The sequence below is a fragment of the Bos indicus genome, chromosome 3 (assembly GCF_029378745.1).
Source record: "Bos indicus isolate NIAB-ARS_2022 breed Sahiwal x Tharparkar chromosome 3, NIAB-ARS_B.indTharparkar_mat_pri_1.0, whole genome shotgun sequence".
NCBI lineage: Eukaryota > Metazoa > Chordata > Mammalia > Artiodactyla > Bovidae > Bos > Bos indicus.
The window spans coordinates 92,652,184-92,672,015 of record NC_091762.1 but is presented as its reverse complement, the minus strand read 5'-3'; the positions used below and the strand labels follow the sequence as shown (position 1 = coordinate 92,672,015).

The 19,832-nt window shown below is 40.7% G+C and overlaps 1 protein-coding gene across 2 annotated transcripts in view; it reads right to left on the bottom strand.

Annotated features, from left to right (window-relative positions):
* Window positions 1-19,189, bottom strand: part of NDC1 (NDC1 transmembrane nucleoporin) — a 60,012-nt gene extending 40,823 nt beyond the window's left edge. Inside the window, exons 1-6 of one of the 2 annotated variants that reach the window (XM_070786515.1) lie at window positions 18,968-19,189; window positions 14,592-14,712; window positions 12,229-12,330; window positions 8,412-8,586; window positions 6,962-7,100; window positions 2,220-2,328 (exon numbers count right to left, since the gene is read on the bottom strand). In XM_070786515.1, coding sequence (XP_070642616.1) covers window positions 2,220-2,328; window positions 6,962-7,100; window positions 8,412-8,586; window positions 12,229-12,330; window positions 14,592-14,712; window positions 18,968-19,174 — 853 coding nt within the window. In that variant the 5' untranslated portion in view covers window positions 19,175-19,189. The other variant, XM_019957434.2, reaches the window with a different exon arrangement.
* Window positions 19,190-19,832: the final 643 nt, after the last annotated feature.

Here is a 19,832-nt window from a genome sequence, read left to right as displayed (position 1 = left end):
GTTCAGTTCAGTTCAGTTCAGTCGCTCAGTCGTGTGACCCGCAAAACCATGATGGTGTGATCACTCACCTAGAGCCAGACAGCCTGGAGTATAAAGTCAAATGCGCCTAAGGAAGCATTACTTTGACAAAGCTAGTAGAGGTGATGGAATTCCAGCTGAGCTATTTTAAATCCCTAGATGATTCTGTTAAAGTGCTTCAGTCAATATGCCAGCAAATTTGGAAAACTCAGCAGTGGTCACAGGACTGGAAAAGGTCAGTTTTCATTCCAATCCCAAAGAAAGGCAATGCCAAAGCATGTTCAAACTACCACACAGTTGCACTCATTTCACATGCTAGTAAGGTTATGCTCAAAATCCTTCAAGTTAGGTTTCAACAGTACATGAATCAAGAACTTCCAGATGTATAAGCTGGGTTTAGAAAAGGCAGAGGAACCAGAGATCAAGTTAACAACATTCATTGGATCATAGAGACAGCAAAGGAAATTCAGAAAAATATCTACTTCTGCTTCACTGACTATGCTAAAGCCTCTGTGTGGATCACAACAAACTGTAGAGAATTCTTAAAGAGATAGGAATACCAGATCACCTTACCTGTCTCCTGAGAAACCGGTCTCCTGACCTCCTGTATGAGGGTCAAGAAGCAACAGTTAGAACCCTACATGGAACAACAGACTGGTTCCAAATTGGGAAAGGAGCTATATACTGTCACCCTGCTTATCTAACTTCAATGCAGAGTACATCATGGAAAATGCTGGGCTGAATAAACCACAAGTAGAATCAAGATTGCTGGGAGAAATATCAACAACTTCAGATATGCAGATGATACCACTCTAATGGCAGAAAGTGAAGAGAAACTAAAGAACTTCTTGATGAGGGTGAAAGAGGAGAATGAAAAAGTTGGATTAAAACTCAACATTCAAAAAACTAAGATCATAGTATCCGGTCCCATCACTTCATAGCAAATAGAAGGGGAAAAAGTGGAAGCAGTGACAGATTTTATTTTCTTAGATTCCAAAATCACTGCAGACAGTGACTGCAGCCATGAAGTTAAAAGATGCTTGCTTCTTGGAAGGAAAACTATGACAAACCTAGAAAAACCTAGATTAAAAAGCAAAGACATCACTTTGCTAGCAAAGGTCCAGGTAGTCAAAACTATGGTTTGTCCAGTAATCATGCACAGATGTGAGAGTTGGACCAGAAAGAAGGCTGAGCACCAAAGAATTGATGCGTTTGAACTGCAGTGCTGGAGAAGACTCTGGAGAGTCCCTTGGACAGTAAGGAGATCAAACCAGTCAATTCTAAAGGAAATCAACCCTGAATATTTATTGGAAGAACTGATGCTAAAGCTCCAAAACTCAGGCCACTTGATGTGAAGTGCTGACTCATTGGAAAAGACCGTGATACTGGGAAAGACGGAAGGCAAAAGAAGAAGGTGGCATTGGATGAGACAGTTGGATGGCATCATGGCATCACCAACTCAGTGGACATTTGAGCAAACTCCCAGAGACAGTAAAGGAGAGGGAAGCCTGGCATGCTACAGTCCACTGGGTTGCAAAAAGTTGGACACAGCTTAGCAAATGAACAACTTTATCCACTGAACAACTCCCCTTTCTCCCCTCCCTCCAGCCCCTGACAACCACTATTCTACACTCTGTTTTCTACTAGTTTGACTACTTTAGATACCTCGTTAAGTGGGATAATGTAGTCATTTTGTGCCTGTCTTATTTCACTTAGTATGTCCTTAACGTTCATCCATGTTGTAGTATGTGACAAGATTTCTTTTTTCAAGGCTATTACTGCATTAGATGTATATGCCACATGTCTTTAACAATATTCTCTCTTAACTAAATAGTCTTTGAACGTTTCAATCTAAATATAAACATTTAATCTAAACAAGCAATCAGTTGGGCTAATCACACACCTTCTACTGTTACTGTTGTTCAGTCACTAAATTGTGTCCAACTCTACGATGCCATGAACTGCACCACGCCAGGCTTACCTGTCCTTCACCATCTCCCTGAGTTTGCTCAAACTGATCTCCATTGAGTCAGTGAGGCCATCCAACCATCTCATCCTCTGTCACCCTCTTCTCCTCTTGCTCTCAATCTTTCCCAGCATCAGTAGGAAATATATGAATACAATTAAGAATGGCTTTTTAACTGACATTTCCTGAGTTGTGAGCTAATACATACACTGTATCAAAAAGGAGAAATTCTTACCAAGAAAATAATATACAATGCAGAAATTTCTAAGCAGGAACAGTGATTCCACACAACTATGCTTAACTAGCAAGAGCAGAGACCTCCTGAAGCGTAAGAACTTGTATTGCTGTGGAAAAAAAGAAAACCAGAATCAAATGACACATTCAAAGAAAGGTTCTACTTTATTCTAACACAAGCACACAACAGTTCACACATAAAAAGAGAAAGTTTATTCCAGAGGTAAAAAAAAAATCAACTATCTCTGATGTTAAAATATTTAATACTTTCTTATACAACATCTCATTTATATGACATCAGAAATGAGAAAATTAACAATATCAATCTATTAGGTTGGTGCAAAAGTAACCGTGGTTTTGCATTGTTGAACTTTGCTGTTTGATATTGGAATACATTCTTAAATAAATGTGGTTATATTTAAGGTGTATTTCTCGCTTTATTTATTTATTTATTTTTTTGCTTATGACTCATTGCCGCCGCTGCTGCTGCTAAGTCGCTTCAGTCATGTCCGACTCCGTGCGACCCCACAGACTGCGGCCCACCAGGCTCCCCCGTCCCTGGGATTCTCCAGGCAAGAACACTGGAGTGGGTTGCCATTTCCTTCTCCAATGCATGAAAGTGAAAAGTGAAAGTGAAGTTGCTCAGTCATGCCTGACTCCTAGCGACCCCGTGGACTAGAGCCTACCAGGCTCCTCCATCCATGGGATTTTCCAGGCAAGAATACTGGAGTGGGGTGCCACTGCCTTCTCCTATGACTCATTACTTGCTGTTTATTTTGTATTTATTTTAGACTAGGGCAATGATGTTAGACAAAAAGCAAATCTAAGCGATTTTCTTATTGAAAATGGGTCATAAAGCAGCAGAGACAAATCAAAACATAAACAATGCATTTGGCCCAGGAACTGGTAATGAAGTACAGTGCAGAGGTGGTTCAAGAAGTTTTGCAAAGGAGACAAAAGCCGTGAAGATGAGGAGTGCAGTGGCCAGCCATCAGATGTTGACAACAACCAATTGATAAGATCACTGAAGCTGATCCTCTTACAACTACACAAGAAGCTGCCAAAGAACTCAAAGTCGACCATTCTATGATCACTTGGCATTTGAAGCAAACCAGAAAGGTCAAAAAGCTTGATAACCGGGTGCCTCGTGAGTTGACTGCAAATTCAAAAACCATCATTTTGAAGTGTTGTCTTCTGTTATTCTACACAACAACAAACCATTTCCCAATCGGATTACAACGAGTGACAAAAAGGGGATTTTATACAACCAGCAAAGACTAGCTCAGTGGTTGGACTGCAAAGTAGCTCAAGATACTTCCCAAAGCCAAACTTGCACCAAAAAAAAGTCATGGTCACTGTTTGGCGACTTGCTGCCTGTCTGATCCACTACACCTTTCTGAATCCTGGCGAAACCATTACACCTGAGATGTATGCTCAGCAAACCGATGAGACCCCCTGAAAACTGCAACACAACAGTCAACAGAATGGGTCCAGTTCGTCCCCAAAACATCTGACTGCACGTCACACAACCAACGCTTCACAAGTTCAAAGAACCAGGCTACCAAGTTTTGTTCATTCGTCATATTCGCCTGATCTCTCGTCAATCAACCACCACTTCTTAAAGCATCTCGAGAATTTTTTGCAGAGAGAATGCTTCCACAACCAGCAAGAGGCAGAAAATGCTTTCCAAGAATTTGTTAAATCCCAAAGCACAGAGTTTTACAGTACAGGAATAAACAAACTTATTTCTCATTGGCAAAAATGTGTCGCCTGTAATGGTTCCTATTTTGATGAATAAAGATGTGTTTCAGCCTAGTTATAATGGTTTAAAATTCATGGTCTGAAATGGCCATTAGTTTTTCACCAACCTAATATAATAAGGACTGTCAAGATGGAGTAAGTATAAAAAAACATAATAACTAACAGCTAACACTTTTTGGACACTTACCACATACCAGGTACTATTCCAAGCACTTTAAATGTATTAATCCATTTAAACCTCACAACAACCCCCTATTATTATTTCCATCTTACAGTTGAGAAAAACAAGGCACAGAGAGATTAAGTAATTTAACCAATGTTACCAGTTAGCAAAACAAAAATCTGTGATTTTAATGCAGGCTGGCTGGCTTTAGAGCCTGAAACCTTAAAGACAGTATATAATGCCTCTACACTAAAATTTTTCACATGGGCTTTGGAGAAAAACAGGAGGTCATAAAGAAGACACAAGCCTAAGAATCAGGAGACATGAGCTGTAATACTGCCTTTTTCTGTACAACATTAAGTAAGTCTCATCACCTAATTATCTGAAAGAGAATAAGGCTGAACCAGCTAAACAGTTCCTCAGTGGGTACCTTCCAATGTTAACAATCTAAGAGTAAAGAATCAAGCAAGAAAAAACATGAAAGGTTTTTTCTGAAAAAATTATGCTTCTTGTGAAACAAGGGTTGTGTACCCTAAAAATGCCAATGGGAAAAATATTTTTATATTACTGGAGAGGATCTGTGGAAACCTGAAGAAGCAAAGACGGACTCCCCAAATTCTGGTCTTCCTTTGTGTTTATAGGGCTGGTCTTCTTTAAGGATTTCAGAAGCAGAAGGACAGCAAAGTCCTTAGGTAGAGGTTTTGTCTTCATACCATATCTGCAGATTCCAACAGTATCTTACAAAAAGCAGCCCAGGTGAAATGAATACTTGGTCACTAACCACACAGCCTGAAGTATCCTGGTTTATTAAAATACTTTCAAAGTCCAAGATGTAGAATTGCACCTATTCCACGCAGTCACTGGGTGCTACCACTATCTCACCTTCACCTCCCAATAAGAAGGGCATAGTTCCTATACTGTTACTACTGCAGCTCTCACCTCAACCATCACTTACAAGGGTCCAGAGAGGCTACAGCAGCAGTTAGATACACAGAGAAAGCTAATATACCCTCTTCTTGCTCCTAAGGTGACATGCTTTTCAATTCCTTGTTGGGTTCTTCTGTGATTTGGCTATGAGCTATCCTTTACCTATTCAAATATTCACTATGTGTCAGGCTCTATAAATCTTATCTCATTTAATAATCTTCCAAATAGTCTTCTTGGTGTATAACTTACCAAGTCTATCTTGGTATTTATTCATTTCTTTGTACCCTACTCCACGCCAGTGTTGTGCTTTTCCCTATCAGTCAGTCATTAAGAATCTAATAAGGGCAATAGAACTGAGTTTTGTAGCAGAAGCAAGTTTAAAGAAGAAAAAAAAAATCTAATGGACTAACAGCAAATTGGTTAAAATACTGTATTTTTAAAGAGATGTAATTTTTCATATTGTTACATGAAAAAGTAGTTACTGAATAATATGTGCAAAATAAAAATATTTATGAAAACCCCAACCCATCAAATATATAATATTACAGCCACTATATTTATAAATGTCAATGAAGGGTCTGGAAAAATATACAAGAGTGAATCCAAAATTTTATCAAAAGAAATTACAAAAAATTTAGCAGTCAAATTTTACAAATGCACATTACATGGTATAAACAATAATGTATCAGTTCTGCCAATACTGGACTCTCCTTGTTCACTCCCTTACACATCTGTGATGTTAAACAGGCTTTCACTATCAACAGAAGTCCATAAGGAGCAAGAGATTTGGGAGTAATCTAATTTTTCTCTAGTACCTTCTTTTCTTCATTTTCTATATTCTTAATGATGTTTCAATCAAAGATGATTCACCATGGATATTTCTATGCAGGATTTTGGGATCTTTCTCCTTGTGAAATTCTGAGGTAGCAAAGATGGCACTCAAGCTGCTTTTAACTCACCTTCACAGGATGGGAAGAACTTGTAACAGGACTCTCTGTCATAGGCTCACAGACAGCAGAGAGGTAAGCGCCAGTCTTGCCTATGAGCACTATCTCTTTGCAGTAGGTGTATTTTCATCAGATTGTTCTCAAGAATGCAACAGGCATGTGAAAACTTCAGTTAAACCAGGAGAACCCTAATCCATCACACTCTAATATTTACACTCTCGTGGCACATCATTCATCTATACATCCCTCCCCTACACTCTCCCTCCCAGACTGGGTCCTAGCGCGAAGGAACTGGTTCTAACAGTTTTACTCCAAAGCCCAGGATTCAGTATGCCATAGAGCAGGAATGAAGCGAATAACAGCACAGTCAAGAACAGTGGCAGCAGGCTGCAGAGAGCCTGGATGGCACTGGAGAAACCCCAACCTACCTTTCTCTCTCCTGCCAGAGAAGGGGACAGCTTCTACCAAATTAGTAAAAACCTAAGTGAAAGACAGTCTAAACTACCCCACTCAAACCAATCAAACTTTTATTTATTCAGAATGTAACTAACATGTTCTATACTTACTTGTACATCCTCAAGCTAATGAGATTCTTAGGTTCAAAAACAAGCTGGCAGCTGCACAGAGGTACTTTGCCTGAGTGTCATCTTCACCCTCCCCCAGCCCTGCTTGGTCACAGCAGCTGCCACTACCTAGCAAGGAGGGAAAGAGTGGAGCAAAGCGGTATTCTGAGAGATGCAGCAGGAAGGGTAACTGCAGCTCCCAGACACTCAAGTCTCATGAAGACAAAGATCTCCTCTCCAAATGGCATTTTGAGCATCTCAGTCCTAAGTTTCACTGATCAAAAATGAATTAAGCAGATGAGGCCAGTTATATAAAGAATCACCAGGGCAATTTTAACCCAGCCAAATTTTGACATAAGGAAATGCTCAAATGACAGCTTACCTGTATGATGGGAAATGGAAGGTAGTTCATATTGTTAATAAAATATAGGAGGCTATAGCTATAGCCCATAAATGCTCCAGCCAGTAGGAAGAAAAGGTGATACTCATTTAAGCAGGTTGGTACAGCAGGGCTATCTAAGCTGAAAGGGAAAAGTTAGGTTATTAGTTCAATAGCCAGGGACACATCACCATTTAGGCTCAATATTTACTGAAGGCAAAGCTTTGACTTAATTACTTAAGAAATGCCCCGAATTCTAACATAAGGGTGTGTTTCAGGTTAAGTGTGGGCAAAAGATTAACAAAACCCTTTCCCCTGATGCATGAGAATTTGATCTTTACTTAAAACTAAGAAGCATCCTGTGGTTCTGGACCCAAGGCATGACATAAATTTCCTGCTAATCACTTCTCTTAAGAAGCATGGGCTTGGCTGTTACTTTTGCAGAAAAACCTTAATAAATCTTCCCATTTTAAGAACAAAACAAAAAACACAACTCTAGCTCTGCTCATTTGGAAATCTGGTAAGGGTAAGAATGTCTCCTGACAGTAACCAATGGTGCTTTTGAGTTACTGGTAAACCGTATCTGGGCTAGGAAGGACTGTAAATGAAGGCTATATACCTGATAGAGATGCCATAACTTTGGGCTTCTCTCTGTGTTGTCTCTTATAAGGAGGGAATCCTTCATGGGAACCCTTTCACTAAAGAACATTTACCACATTAGGAAAAAAGCCTGCCCTATATAATAGTCACTGGGGAACAAAAGGAAATCAAGTATTCAGTAGTCATGAACACTGTATAAAAGCAATGGCTAATTGAGGACTTAAAGACTACTCCAGAAATCTTTTTTTATTTTTAAAATCAGAATATCAACTTGGTATTTATATCAATGTCATCTGTTCAAGAACTGTGTTTCAAAATTATAAAAGTGCTCTACTGAAGAAGGTAGTTGTTAATTATTTAACATTTGTTTTCATTCTTCCCATATTATCCTTCCTTCAAACCCCAACCTAAATGCCACCTCCTCCCAGAAGCCATGTATGAATCCCTCCCTGCTTTCTGAACTCCCACAAGTTATATCTGCACATTTCACTTTCTTCCTGTTACATCCTATTTCTCACACACTTCTATTCCTCTCCTCATATATGCATTTGCACCCATGTCTTCCATCACCTACTGTTCTCAGCTCTGAAGGAGCTTGTAGTCCACATATATGTAAATCATTCTAATAAACCCAACAGCGTCTGGCATAGCACCTTGCACAGAATGGCTTAAAAAAAAACTGCTGAATTCAACAAACATAAAACATCAAAATCATTTGATGTATGTATGTGAGAAAGCACTTTTTAACAGAAGTCTGGAAAGTAAAGAATGTCCATAAACTATTAATGTATACAGGTCACCTTTGGATTAATAACTAAACAAGGACCCTTATAAAAAATATATGGAGTATTACCTCTCGGTACCAGTGCAGGGAACCACAAGGAAGCTGTACTGGCCCTTGGTCATCACTGTAGCACACCAAGCCATCAACATTCCCATTGCAGCGTGCATAAAGGAGTGCATGAGCTGCTGCGGATGAAGGATCTTTCCTATCAGTGCCAGTCTTGAGCAGGGAATGGAAGGAACAACTGAAAGGAAAACACGAGACTGTGGCTTTAACATCCACGGCATATAAAGCAGGGACCTAAACTCTTTCCTCCCCTCCTTGCATAAACACTTCAAAGGGCAGGAAGAAACTGAGTCAGTATAAAACACAGTACAGAAACCTTCTAAGTTAAAATAACCTGAAAAAAGACTAAATACAGATACACACAGAAAAAGAAAAACCAAAGAATCTAGAGATGAAGCCTAAGGATAGTATGATTAACATTTTTCATTCTTTTTAATTAAGATTTCCGGACCCCTCAAATAGTGCCTACCCTGGCACTCCCCTTACTCCTATAAAGGAATAAACAATAATTTTAAGATACTGCCTGTCTTCCAGCAAGTTGTCCTTATTTCAGCATTCTGAATTGACAATATATAGTTCATCTGGAAAAATAAACCACAAACTAGGTAAATAATGAAAACGCTGAACACTAAAATAAATGCTTGCAAGGTGAACTCAGGTAGGCAAGAGTGGGTAGGAGGTGAGGCATGCTGGCCTTTGAGAACAGCTGGCACAGGGTTCCGTGACCTATCTTTGTACACAGTCTTCTTTTAATTCTGACGGTATTTAATACACACCAAATATAGTGGAAAACTAAGCACAATGGGAGAGGGCTTAGGTGCTTTACAATTCGGAGAAGAGGATGCTATCACCTTTCCCTCCCTACCAGAAATGCCCACAACGCCTATTGACTGTAATTAACTTATATTCCAAATCCTGAAAGATGATGCTGTGAAAGTGCTGCACTCAATATGCCAGCAAATTTGGAAAACTCAGCAGTGGCCACAGGACTGGAAAAGGTCCGTTTTCATTCCTATCCCAAAGAAAGGCAATGTCAAAGAATGCTCAAACTACCGCACAATTGCACTCATCTCACACGCTAGTAAAGTAATGCTCAAAATTCTCCAAGCCAGGCTTCAGCAATATGTGAACCGTGAACTTCCTGATGTTCAAGCTGGTTTTAGAAAAGGCAGAGGAACCAGAGATCAAATTGCCAACATCTGCTGGATCATGGAAAAAGCAAGAGAGTTCCAAAAAAACATCTATTTCTGCTTTAGTGACTATGCCAAAGCCTTTGACTGTGTGGATCACAATAAACTGTGGAAAATTCTGAAAGAGATGGGAATACCAGACCACCTGACCTGCCTCTTGAGAAATTTGTATGCAGGTCAGGAAGCAACAGGTAGAACTGGACATGGAACAACAGACTGGTTCCAAATAGGAAAAGGAGTTCGTCAAGGCTGTATATTGTCACCCTGTTTATTTAACTTATATGCAGAGTACATCATGAGAAACGCTGGACTGGAAGAAACACAAACTGGAATCAAGACTGCCGGGAGAAATATCAATAACTTCAGATATGTAGATGACACCACCCTTATGGCAAAAAGTGAAGAGGAACTCAAAAGCCTCTTGATGAAAGTGAAAGTGGAGAGTGAAAAAGTTGGCTTAAAGCTCAACATTCAGAAAACGAAGATCATGGCATCTGGTCCCATCACTTCATGGGAAATAGATGGGGAAACAGTGGAAACAGTGTCAGACTTTATTTTTCGGGGCTCCAAAACCACTGCAGATGGTGACTGCAGCCATGAAATTAAAAGACGCTTACTCCTTGGAAGCAAAGTTATGACCAACCTAGATAGCACATTCAAAAGCAGAGACATTACTTTGCCAACAAAGGTTCGTCTAGTCAAGGCTATGGTTTTTCCTGTGGTCATGTATGGATGTGAGAGTTGGACTGTGAAGAAGGCTGAGTGCCGAAGAATTGATGCTTTTGAACTGTGGTGTTGGAGAAGACTCTTGAGAGTCCCTTGGATTGCAAGGAGATCCAACCAGTCCATTCTGAAGGAGATCAGCCCTAGGATTTCTTTGGAAGGAATGATGCTAAAGCTGAAACTCCAGTACTTTGGCCACCTCATGCGAAGAGTTGACTCACTGGAAAAGACTCTGATGCTGGGAAGGATTGGGGGCAGGAGGAGAAGGGGACGACAGAGGATGGGATGGTTGGATGGCATCACTGACTCGATGGACGTGAGTCTGAGTGAACTCCGGGAGTTGGTGATGAACAGGGAGGCCTGGCGTGCTGCGATTCATGGGGTTGCAAAGAGTCGGACACGACTGAGCGACTGATCTGATCTGAACTTATACCAAACCTTCTGATGTCACTAAACCTTTTTATATGCTATATTTCCCCCTTAGAAAATCATTTTTCTTCCTTGTCTACTTAATATACTCACCCTTCAAGGCTTGGTTTAAACGTCATCTCCTCAGGAAGTTCACCGTGCTGGGTAAATGGTGCTCCTATATACTCTCCTACTATCAAGTGTATTACCTGGATACACTGGATATCCAGTGTCTCCTATTATCCAGTCTCAACATTAATTGTGACCTCTTGGGGAAAACTGGGACCAAACATCTCTTATCCCTACACAATCCATTGCATAACGAATGTTGAAGGAATAAGCCAAAGTGACTAGTCAGGCTTGAAGAAAGACTAGATGAAGGCTTCCCAGGTGGTCCAGTGGTTAAGACTTCACGCTTCCACTGCAGAGAGCACAGATTCAGTTCCTAGTTGGAGAACTAAGATCATGCAAGCCATGTAGCACAGGCCCGCCACCCCTCTCCCCGCACCAAAAAAGCTAGCTATGAGTCAAGGGGTTCTACAGATGGCTTGAATAGAAAAAGAGATCCATCAGCAAGTAGTGAGGGATTAGAAAAGCAAAGGAAAAGGGTATATTATAAAACCCAGAGAACAATGTGAAATTATATATCATATCTAGCCAGGAAGTACTAAAGAACTAAAAAGAGGAATGAAGTTATAGTGGAAAAAAGAAGTATATGAAAAAGCTTCTCATTTTACCTCAAGGACAGACTTAAGGAATCTGAAAAGGCAGGAAGAGCAAGGAGAGAAATTGAGAAAAAGTAAAACACTCTAAAATCTAGCAGGTGATTCTCCCAAGGCAAAACATATGATATTTTAAATTCTGTTGTTCCAAAATCACAGAATTATAAACTTTAATATTTGAAAAGGACCTCAGAAATCATCTGGTCTTGATCTCCTACTCTATAAAGGAGTTATTTTTATCATATATCTGCTAAATCACAACTTTAATCACTAGCTGTGAACTATTAAAATGTCTGAATTTTTTTAATGTCATAAAACACATATTTAAAAAATTACCATTTTTAAGTGTATAGTTTTAAGTACACTCACATTGCTGTGCAACCATCACCACCATCCATCTCCAAACTTCTCCATCCTCCCCTGAGCCTATTAACTCTGTATCCACTTAACAATTGCCCACTCCCTCCTCCCTCAAGTCCCTGGCAACCATCATTCTACTTCATATCTCCATGAATTCAAGACTACTCTGGTTACCTCATATATGGAAGTGGAATCATACAATTTGTCCTAAGAGTGCTAATTATTTTTTAAAATCAGAGAAAGTATCAAATAAATTTTACCATAAGACACTCAAAAGCATATAATTCTGTATACATTTAAAAACTTTGACACAAAATACAGCCTCTGATGTACACATCCACATACAAAACTCATTATGTCTGCTCTTAGTAAAATAAATTCAGGTATTTTAAAGATGGCTAACATTTGAAAACTCACCTGTATAGAACTCCACATTGAAAATACTTATTATTACAATTACCACTGACAGCAGCAGAAGGTAAAAGATAATGTAGGAATTATACAGATCATAGAAAGAAGCTAAAACAAAAGAGAGATGAATTAGTGAGTTCATTCAGGCATACTGTCACATTTAGTATACTGCAATAAAAAGGGGGGCTTGAACCACAACTCTAATTCTAATTTAAAAACTTATCTTTAATATATACCAGAATTTCTTTTAGATGACCCAGATGATAACATCAGACAAATAATACCATATGCAAACATATTTCATGTGAAACAGAGAAGTACCACATTTAGTACTATATCAACAAAGTTTCTTTCTAAAATGTAAATATTTTTCAGATCTCTTCTTAAATGCAATTAGTCCCTATAGCTAAAAAAAGTAACATTTCCAGAAATAGAATAATCTGTAAATCATCCAAATGAACAAAATTAAAAATAAAAATTCATGACATCCCTGTGAAATACTAATACATTCACATTTTAGAGTGTTTCAACAATCAATATTCCATCTAAAAAATGTGACAGTTTAACATATGTATATAATATGCCTAAAAACATGAACAAGAGAAATAAAAATATGGACATATGTTTGTTAAATAGACTAAATGCGACCAATTATTTTTAAAATTTTAATTCATTGATCAAAATTACTGAAAAACTATTAAGTATCCACAAGTAAATTTCTCAAGCATTACACTGAGCTAAAAGAGAGAAAGAACTAATTCATGTGGCTGGAAATAAGGAAGGAAGGACTAAATTTTTCTGTAAAGACTTTAGGCAGAAAAAGTTGAAGCAGACAAGTAATATTTGATGAGAAAAATGGCATAAATCAAATCCAATCTGGAGAAAAAGGGACACTAGAATTAAAGAACCCATGGGCCACGAAATGGCAAAAAGTTTTTGTCTGAAGTACCAATCCGTAACAACTGGTCATGGCTCTAGATTACAATATTGAATATTCTAAAGCTGCAACTAGACAAGCATGAGTCACGCAGACACAGGCAAGGTGGTTACAGAAATACCTGCCACCCTGGTACTAGCTTATGGCTTAACTTAATCTGACTGTGAGATTCACCCAAAAAGATTGATATCTCTCAATAAAAAACTTAAAATGACTTCAATTCTTTAGCAGCAATCTCTCTCCAAAAGCCATAAAGTAAGATTTTAACTCTTGGAAAATGGGCATTTCTTCTGAAAAATTAAATTAACAACATACTTCCCACTTTTCAAAGCAAAAGAAATCTATTGTTACCAATTTGGAGTGGAGGGGGGAAAGGAAGAATTTCAAGAGTAGTTGTGCTTTTTAGCCTTAGGCAAGACCTTAAAAGGCTTCAAAATCTACTTTGGGAACATTTCTCTTTTTAAATTCTAGTGTGGCAGAGTGGAAAAAACATAGGCTTTGAAGTCAGAGACCAATATTCAAATCCTAGTTCAGTTACTCACTAGCTGTGTCTCTGCACAGACTTATAACCTGAGTCTCAGGTCCCTCATTGAAGTAGGAATACTACCTCATTCTTATCATACAAGGTTGTATTAATAGGAAGGATAAGAAGTAACATCCTGGGATTTCCGTGGTGGGCCAGGGGTTAAGACTCCACTTCTCCACTGCAAGGGGTGCAAGTTCGATCCCTTGTTGGGGAAGTAAGACCCACATATGCCATGAGGAGTGGACAAAAAAAAAAAAAAAGAATATATTTAAGGTACTTAGCATGGTGCCTAGCACATAGTAGGTGGCAATAATTGGTAGCTATTATTAACATAAAGTAGTTACACTTTGATGAATTTATTAATTTTACTGTCACCAAGAATTTTGAGAAACATTAGCCTGCTACAATTTTTTCCTTCTTATTAATCAGTTTAACTCTGTGTTCCTTAGTCTCCTCCTTTTCTCTTTTTTCATCTTTCTTATCAGCCACAATAAAGAAATTAAGTATTCTTAATTAGAAAAAAATTTTTAAAAGATATGTGATATTTTCTATCTATAATTTTTAAATATGTAAAAGTATTAGTTCACTTCCTTAAAAAGAAAGGTCACAGGTTCACTTCCTCAATAAAGCTGTCACAGAGAAAAGACAAACAAAATTAAGTTTTTATTAATGTGGTCTCTAGTGATCTTTCTGCTTCTGTAAACAGTCTCTGACGGGTTTTGTGATCTTATTATATAGTGAAAATGCCTATGTTAGGCAGGGAAAAGCTTAAGAACCTCAGAGTGAATTTTTTTTTTTTTTGCCACTCTCAATACAGAGACTAAAATAAATTTAAACCGTAATGCAATTTTTATGTTGAAAAGTGGGTCCTGTAAATTTGTTATCCCCAAACTGAATATCACTTACCAGACAGCCACTGTATAGGATGAAATAAATCAATGCTGCTGAAGATTACAAATACTGTGGTACAGATGGGCAGCAGCAGCACTGACCAGACAATGCTTGTAACTATCCTCCAGCCCAACACCTGCAATTAAATAAACAAAATCCCTCAATCATGAAGTCAGTTAAACTATTCCAGTTATTTCGGTTATGCAAATCTTATCTTTTCATACAGGATGTTAATCACTAATATTTACACCCAGATTACAGGCCATGCAGCTGTCTATAAACTCCAATGGTCCGCTACTATTAACAATATTACATACCACTACAGAATCTTCTCCTATCAGTGAACGCTTGCTGTTTTAGTCCAGAGTCAGAGGTCACATTAAATATCACACTTTGGGGAGTGAAGTAGGTTTCATTTAGTTTACAACTATATTTCACAGCAACTTATAGTTGTCTCCCTAGGTTTGATAAACATGTCAATATCTGAAAGTGTATACATATTACTACTAAAATTCTCCAAGCCAGGCTTCAGCAATACGTGAACTGTGAACTTCTTGATGTTCAAGCTGGTTTTAGAAAAGGCAGAGGAACCAGAGATCAAATTGCCAACATACACTGGATCATGGAAAAAGCAAGAGAGTTCCAGAAAAACATCTATTTCTGCTTTATTGACTATGCCAAAGCCTTTGACTGTGTGGATCACAATAAACTGTGGAAAATTCTGAAAGAGACAGGAATACCAGACCACCTGATCTGCCACTTGAGAAATTTATATGCAGGTCAGGAAGCAACAGTTAGAACTGGACATGGAACAACAGACTGGTTCCAAATAGGAAAAGGAGTACGTCAAGGCTGTATACTGTCACCCTGTTTATTTAACTTATATGCAGAGTACATCATGAGAAACGCTGGACTGGAAGAAACACAAGCTGGAATCAAGATTGCCGGGAGAAATATCAATAACCTCAGATATGCAGATGACACCACCCTTATGGCAGAAAGTGAAGAGGAACTAAAAAGCCTCTTGATGAAAGTGAAAGTGGAGAGTGAAAAAGTTGGCTTAAAGCTCAACATTCAGAAAACGAAGATCATGGCATCTGGTCCCATCACTTTTCATGGGAAATAGATGGGGAAACAGTGGAAACAGTGTCAGACTTTATTTTTCGGGGCTCCAAAATCACTACAGATGCTGACTGCAGCCATGAAATTAAAAGATGCTTACTCCTTGGAAGGAAAGTTATGACCAACCGAGATAGCACATTCAAAAGCAGAGACATTACTTTGCCAACAAAGGTTCGTCTAGTCAAGGCTATGGTTTTTCTTGTGGTCATGTATGGATGTGAGAGTTGGACTGTGAAGAAGGCTGAGCGCCAAAGAATTGATGCTTTTGAACTGTGGTGTTGGAGAAGACTCTTGAGAGTCCCTTGGACTGCAAGGAGATCCAACCAGTCCATTCTGAAGGAGATCAGCCCTAGGATTTCTTTGGAAGGAATGATGCTAAAGCTGAAACTCCAGTACTTTGGCCACCTCATGCGAAGAGTTGACTCATTGGAAAAGACTCTGATGCTGGGAGGGATTGGGGGCTAGAGGAGAAGGGGACGACAGAGGATGAGATGGCTGGATGGCATCATGACTCAATGGACGTGAGTCTCAGTGAACTCCAGGAGTTGGTGATGGACAGGGAGGCCTGGCGTGCTGCGATTCATGGGGTCGCAAAGAGTCGGACATGACTGAGCGACTGATCTGATCTGATACATATTACAGGAATCATGTATATTCCGCGACTGTGTTTACAATTATTAGATATGGGTTCCTAACTGAGCACCTACTTCATTGTATTCATGTCTGAATTATCAGTGCCTACCTCATAAGACATGGGCTTCCCGCCTGCCAATGCAGAAAACATAAGAGACACAGGTTCCACCCCTGGGTGGCGAAGATCCTCTATAGAAGGACATGGCAATCCACTCCAGTATTCTTGCCTGGAGAATCTCATGAACAGAGGAGTCTGGTGGGCTACAGTCCATAGGATGGCAAAGAGTCAGACACGACTGAAGCAACTTAACACATACACACACACCTCAAAAGAGACACAAGATTTACTGCTGAATACATGAATACAAGAAAAGATCTTGAGGGATTTCAAGCGCAAAAGTGACAATCAGATTTCTCTCTGGAAGGTAAAACACCCTTGTGTCTGTAAGGTGGCTACATTGAAGATGGATGAGAGGGGACAAGAGGCAGACAGCAGACAAACAGGAGGCAGCACATCCCAGCAGCCCAAGCCAAAGATTTCAGTCAGTGTCTGAAGGAAGGCGGTGGCAATAAGAAAGCTTAAAAAAGAAAAACTGCAGCCATCATTCTGATGCACAATCTACAGGACATCAACAGCTGATAAAGGTTATAAAGAACAGGCAAGATTTAGTATTAATAACTTGGGATACAAAGAAAATTCTTCAAGAGATGTGAATACCAGACCACTTGACCTGCCTCTTGAGAAATCTGAATACAGGTCAAGAAGCAACAGTTAGAACTGGACGTGGAACAACAGACTGGTTCCAAATTGGGAAAGGAGTACGTCAAGGCTGTATACTGTCACCCTGTTTATTTAACTTATATGCAGAGTACATCATGAGAAATACTGGGCTGGATGAAGCAAGCACAAGCTGGAATCAAGATTGCCAGGAAAAGTATCAATAACCTCAGATATGCAGATGACACCACCCTTATGGCAGAAAGTGAAGAACTAAAAAGCCTCTTGATGACAGTGAAAGAGAAGAGTGAAAAAGCTGGCTTAAAACTCAACATTCAGAAAACTAAAATCATAGCATCTGGTCCCGTCACTTTATGGCAAATAGATGGGGAAACAGTGCAAACAGTAGCTGACTTTATTTTTTGGGGGGACTCCAAAATCACTGCAGATGGTGACTGCAGTCATGAAATTAAAAGACGCTTACTCCTTGGAAGAAAAGCTATGACCAACCTAAACAGCATATTAAAAAGCAGAGACATTACTTTGTCAACAAAGGTCCATCTAGTCAAAGCCATGGTTTTTCCAGTAGTCATGTATGGATGTGAGAGTTGGACTATAAAGAAAGCTGAGTGCCAAAGAATTGATGCTTTTGAACTGTGGTGTTGGAGAAGACTCTTGAGAGTCCCTTGGACTGCAAGGAGATCCAACCAGTCCATCCTAAAGGAAATAACTCCTGAGTATTCATTGGAAGGACTGATGCTGAAGCTGAAACTCCAGTACTTTGACCACCTGATGCGAAGAACACACTCATTGGAAAAGACCCTGATGCTGGGAAAGACTAAAGGCAGGAGAAGGGGACGACAGAGGATGAAATGGTTGGATGGCATCACCGACGCAATGGACATGAGTTTGAGTAAACTCCGGGAGTTGGTGATGGACAGGGAGGCCTGGCATGCTGCAGTCCATGGGGTCCCGAAGAGTCGGACGCGACTGAGCGACTGAACTGAACTGAACAAAGTAGATGGCAGTGCTGCCAGGGTATAAGCACTGTTCTAAAAGGGATCTTACTCCTGTTACTCTTTGCCCGCCACAGAAGGGATGCAGAACTGTTGACTAAACTTCCAGAAGGAAGTACCTCCTCACCTCCGGCCCACAGTGTCCACATTCCTCTAATTTGACAAAATACCCGTCCTGCTTTTACCCAGACCCCAAGTCCAGCTGTTGTCTTTCCGATTCCGGATATTCTTTCCCGGTTCTTATCCCAAGTAGTCAACAAATTAAAGATGTTTGCACTTAGTAGGTACCCCTCCCTGACATACAACTCTGTCCCATTCCCCGCCCCAATTCCCATGCAGGTCATCCTTCCCACCATGACCAGCTTCCATTGAGGACCCCTCTCTCACACAGTAACAAGGTTACACTCAGGACGTCCCGCACAGACATACACCTTGTAACCAACTCTCCTTAGCACGCCCCTCCCTACTATATATAACTAGCTTCCACGGAGGATGCCCCGCACAACCCCGAAACCACTCACTCGGGTCTCCCCACCTCCCCACGCGCTCCCCACGCTACTAGAGCCAGCCCCTCCCCCTCCCAGCGCGCACGCGCGACCGACCCCCCCAAACCAGCCAGACCCCCGAGCTAACGAGCGCCTGCCACGGTGCGCGCAGCACTCACGCGCCACAGGATGTCCCGCGACCCTCCGGGACAGGGCCGACTCGCAGCCGGGGCCATGGTGATGGCGGCCCCTACTCTGAGGGCTGCAGGATACAGCGAGCCCGCCCGCCACCGCAGTTCAAAGGGAGGAAGGCCCCCGGAGGGCCCCATTAGGGCTGCCTCAAACGCTGCCTGGGAGAAGCCCAGCCCAGGCCCCAACCCATCCCTTCGAGGCTTCGTCTGGACAGGCCCAACGGACCAGAACTGCAGCGCAGACACGTCCCCCAGAGAGGGCTGGGACTCCAGGGCCCGCCCTCTGGAGTCCAAAAGGTCTCTCCGAAGCAGGGTCCAGCGGGGCGCCAGAAACTGGGGGCGGCGCTGCATGCCGGGAATTGTAGTCTTCATGGACCTCTGGGAGCAAGGAGGAGCGTTGCATTCTGGGACTGGAAGTTCCAGAGTACAGCATGCTGGGAGTCGAAGTCTTGCCTGCTGTACCTTGTGGCATCCTGGGAATCGTAGTCATTTATAAAGCCGCTAGTCATAGTGTTGACTGATTAGAGTTCCACGATTACAAAGAACTGGCAAAATGATTTGCCTTCGTTTCTTTCGATCTTACTTTTATCTGCTGTCTGACAGTGAAATCAAAGGATGCCGTGGCCCTCTCCACAAAGATACTAATTTTACTCAAATGAAGAACTGTCTTTCCCTAGAGAAACCTTTGGTTTCCTGTTTTCTAGTTCCAGCTCTACCACTTGCTCAGAGGAATATCTTGACTCTCCCTGAGCCTATAAAATAAGGATAAAAATAAACAGGGCATCAGATGATGTGACGATGTACTAAAATACTGTACAAATATTCAGTTTAGTTTAGTTCAGTTCAGTCGCTCAGTCGTGTCCGACTCTTTGCGACCCCATGAATCACAGCACGCCAGGCCTCCGGGTCCATCACCAGCTCCCGGAGTTCACTCAAATTCATGTCTAGCGAGTCGATGATGCCATCCAGCCATCTCATCCTTTGTCGTCCCCTTCTCCTGCCCCCAATCCCTCCCAGCATCAGAGTCTTTTCCAATGCATGAGGTGGCCAAAGTACTGGAGTTTCAGCTTTAGCATCATTCCTTCCAATGA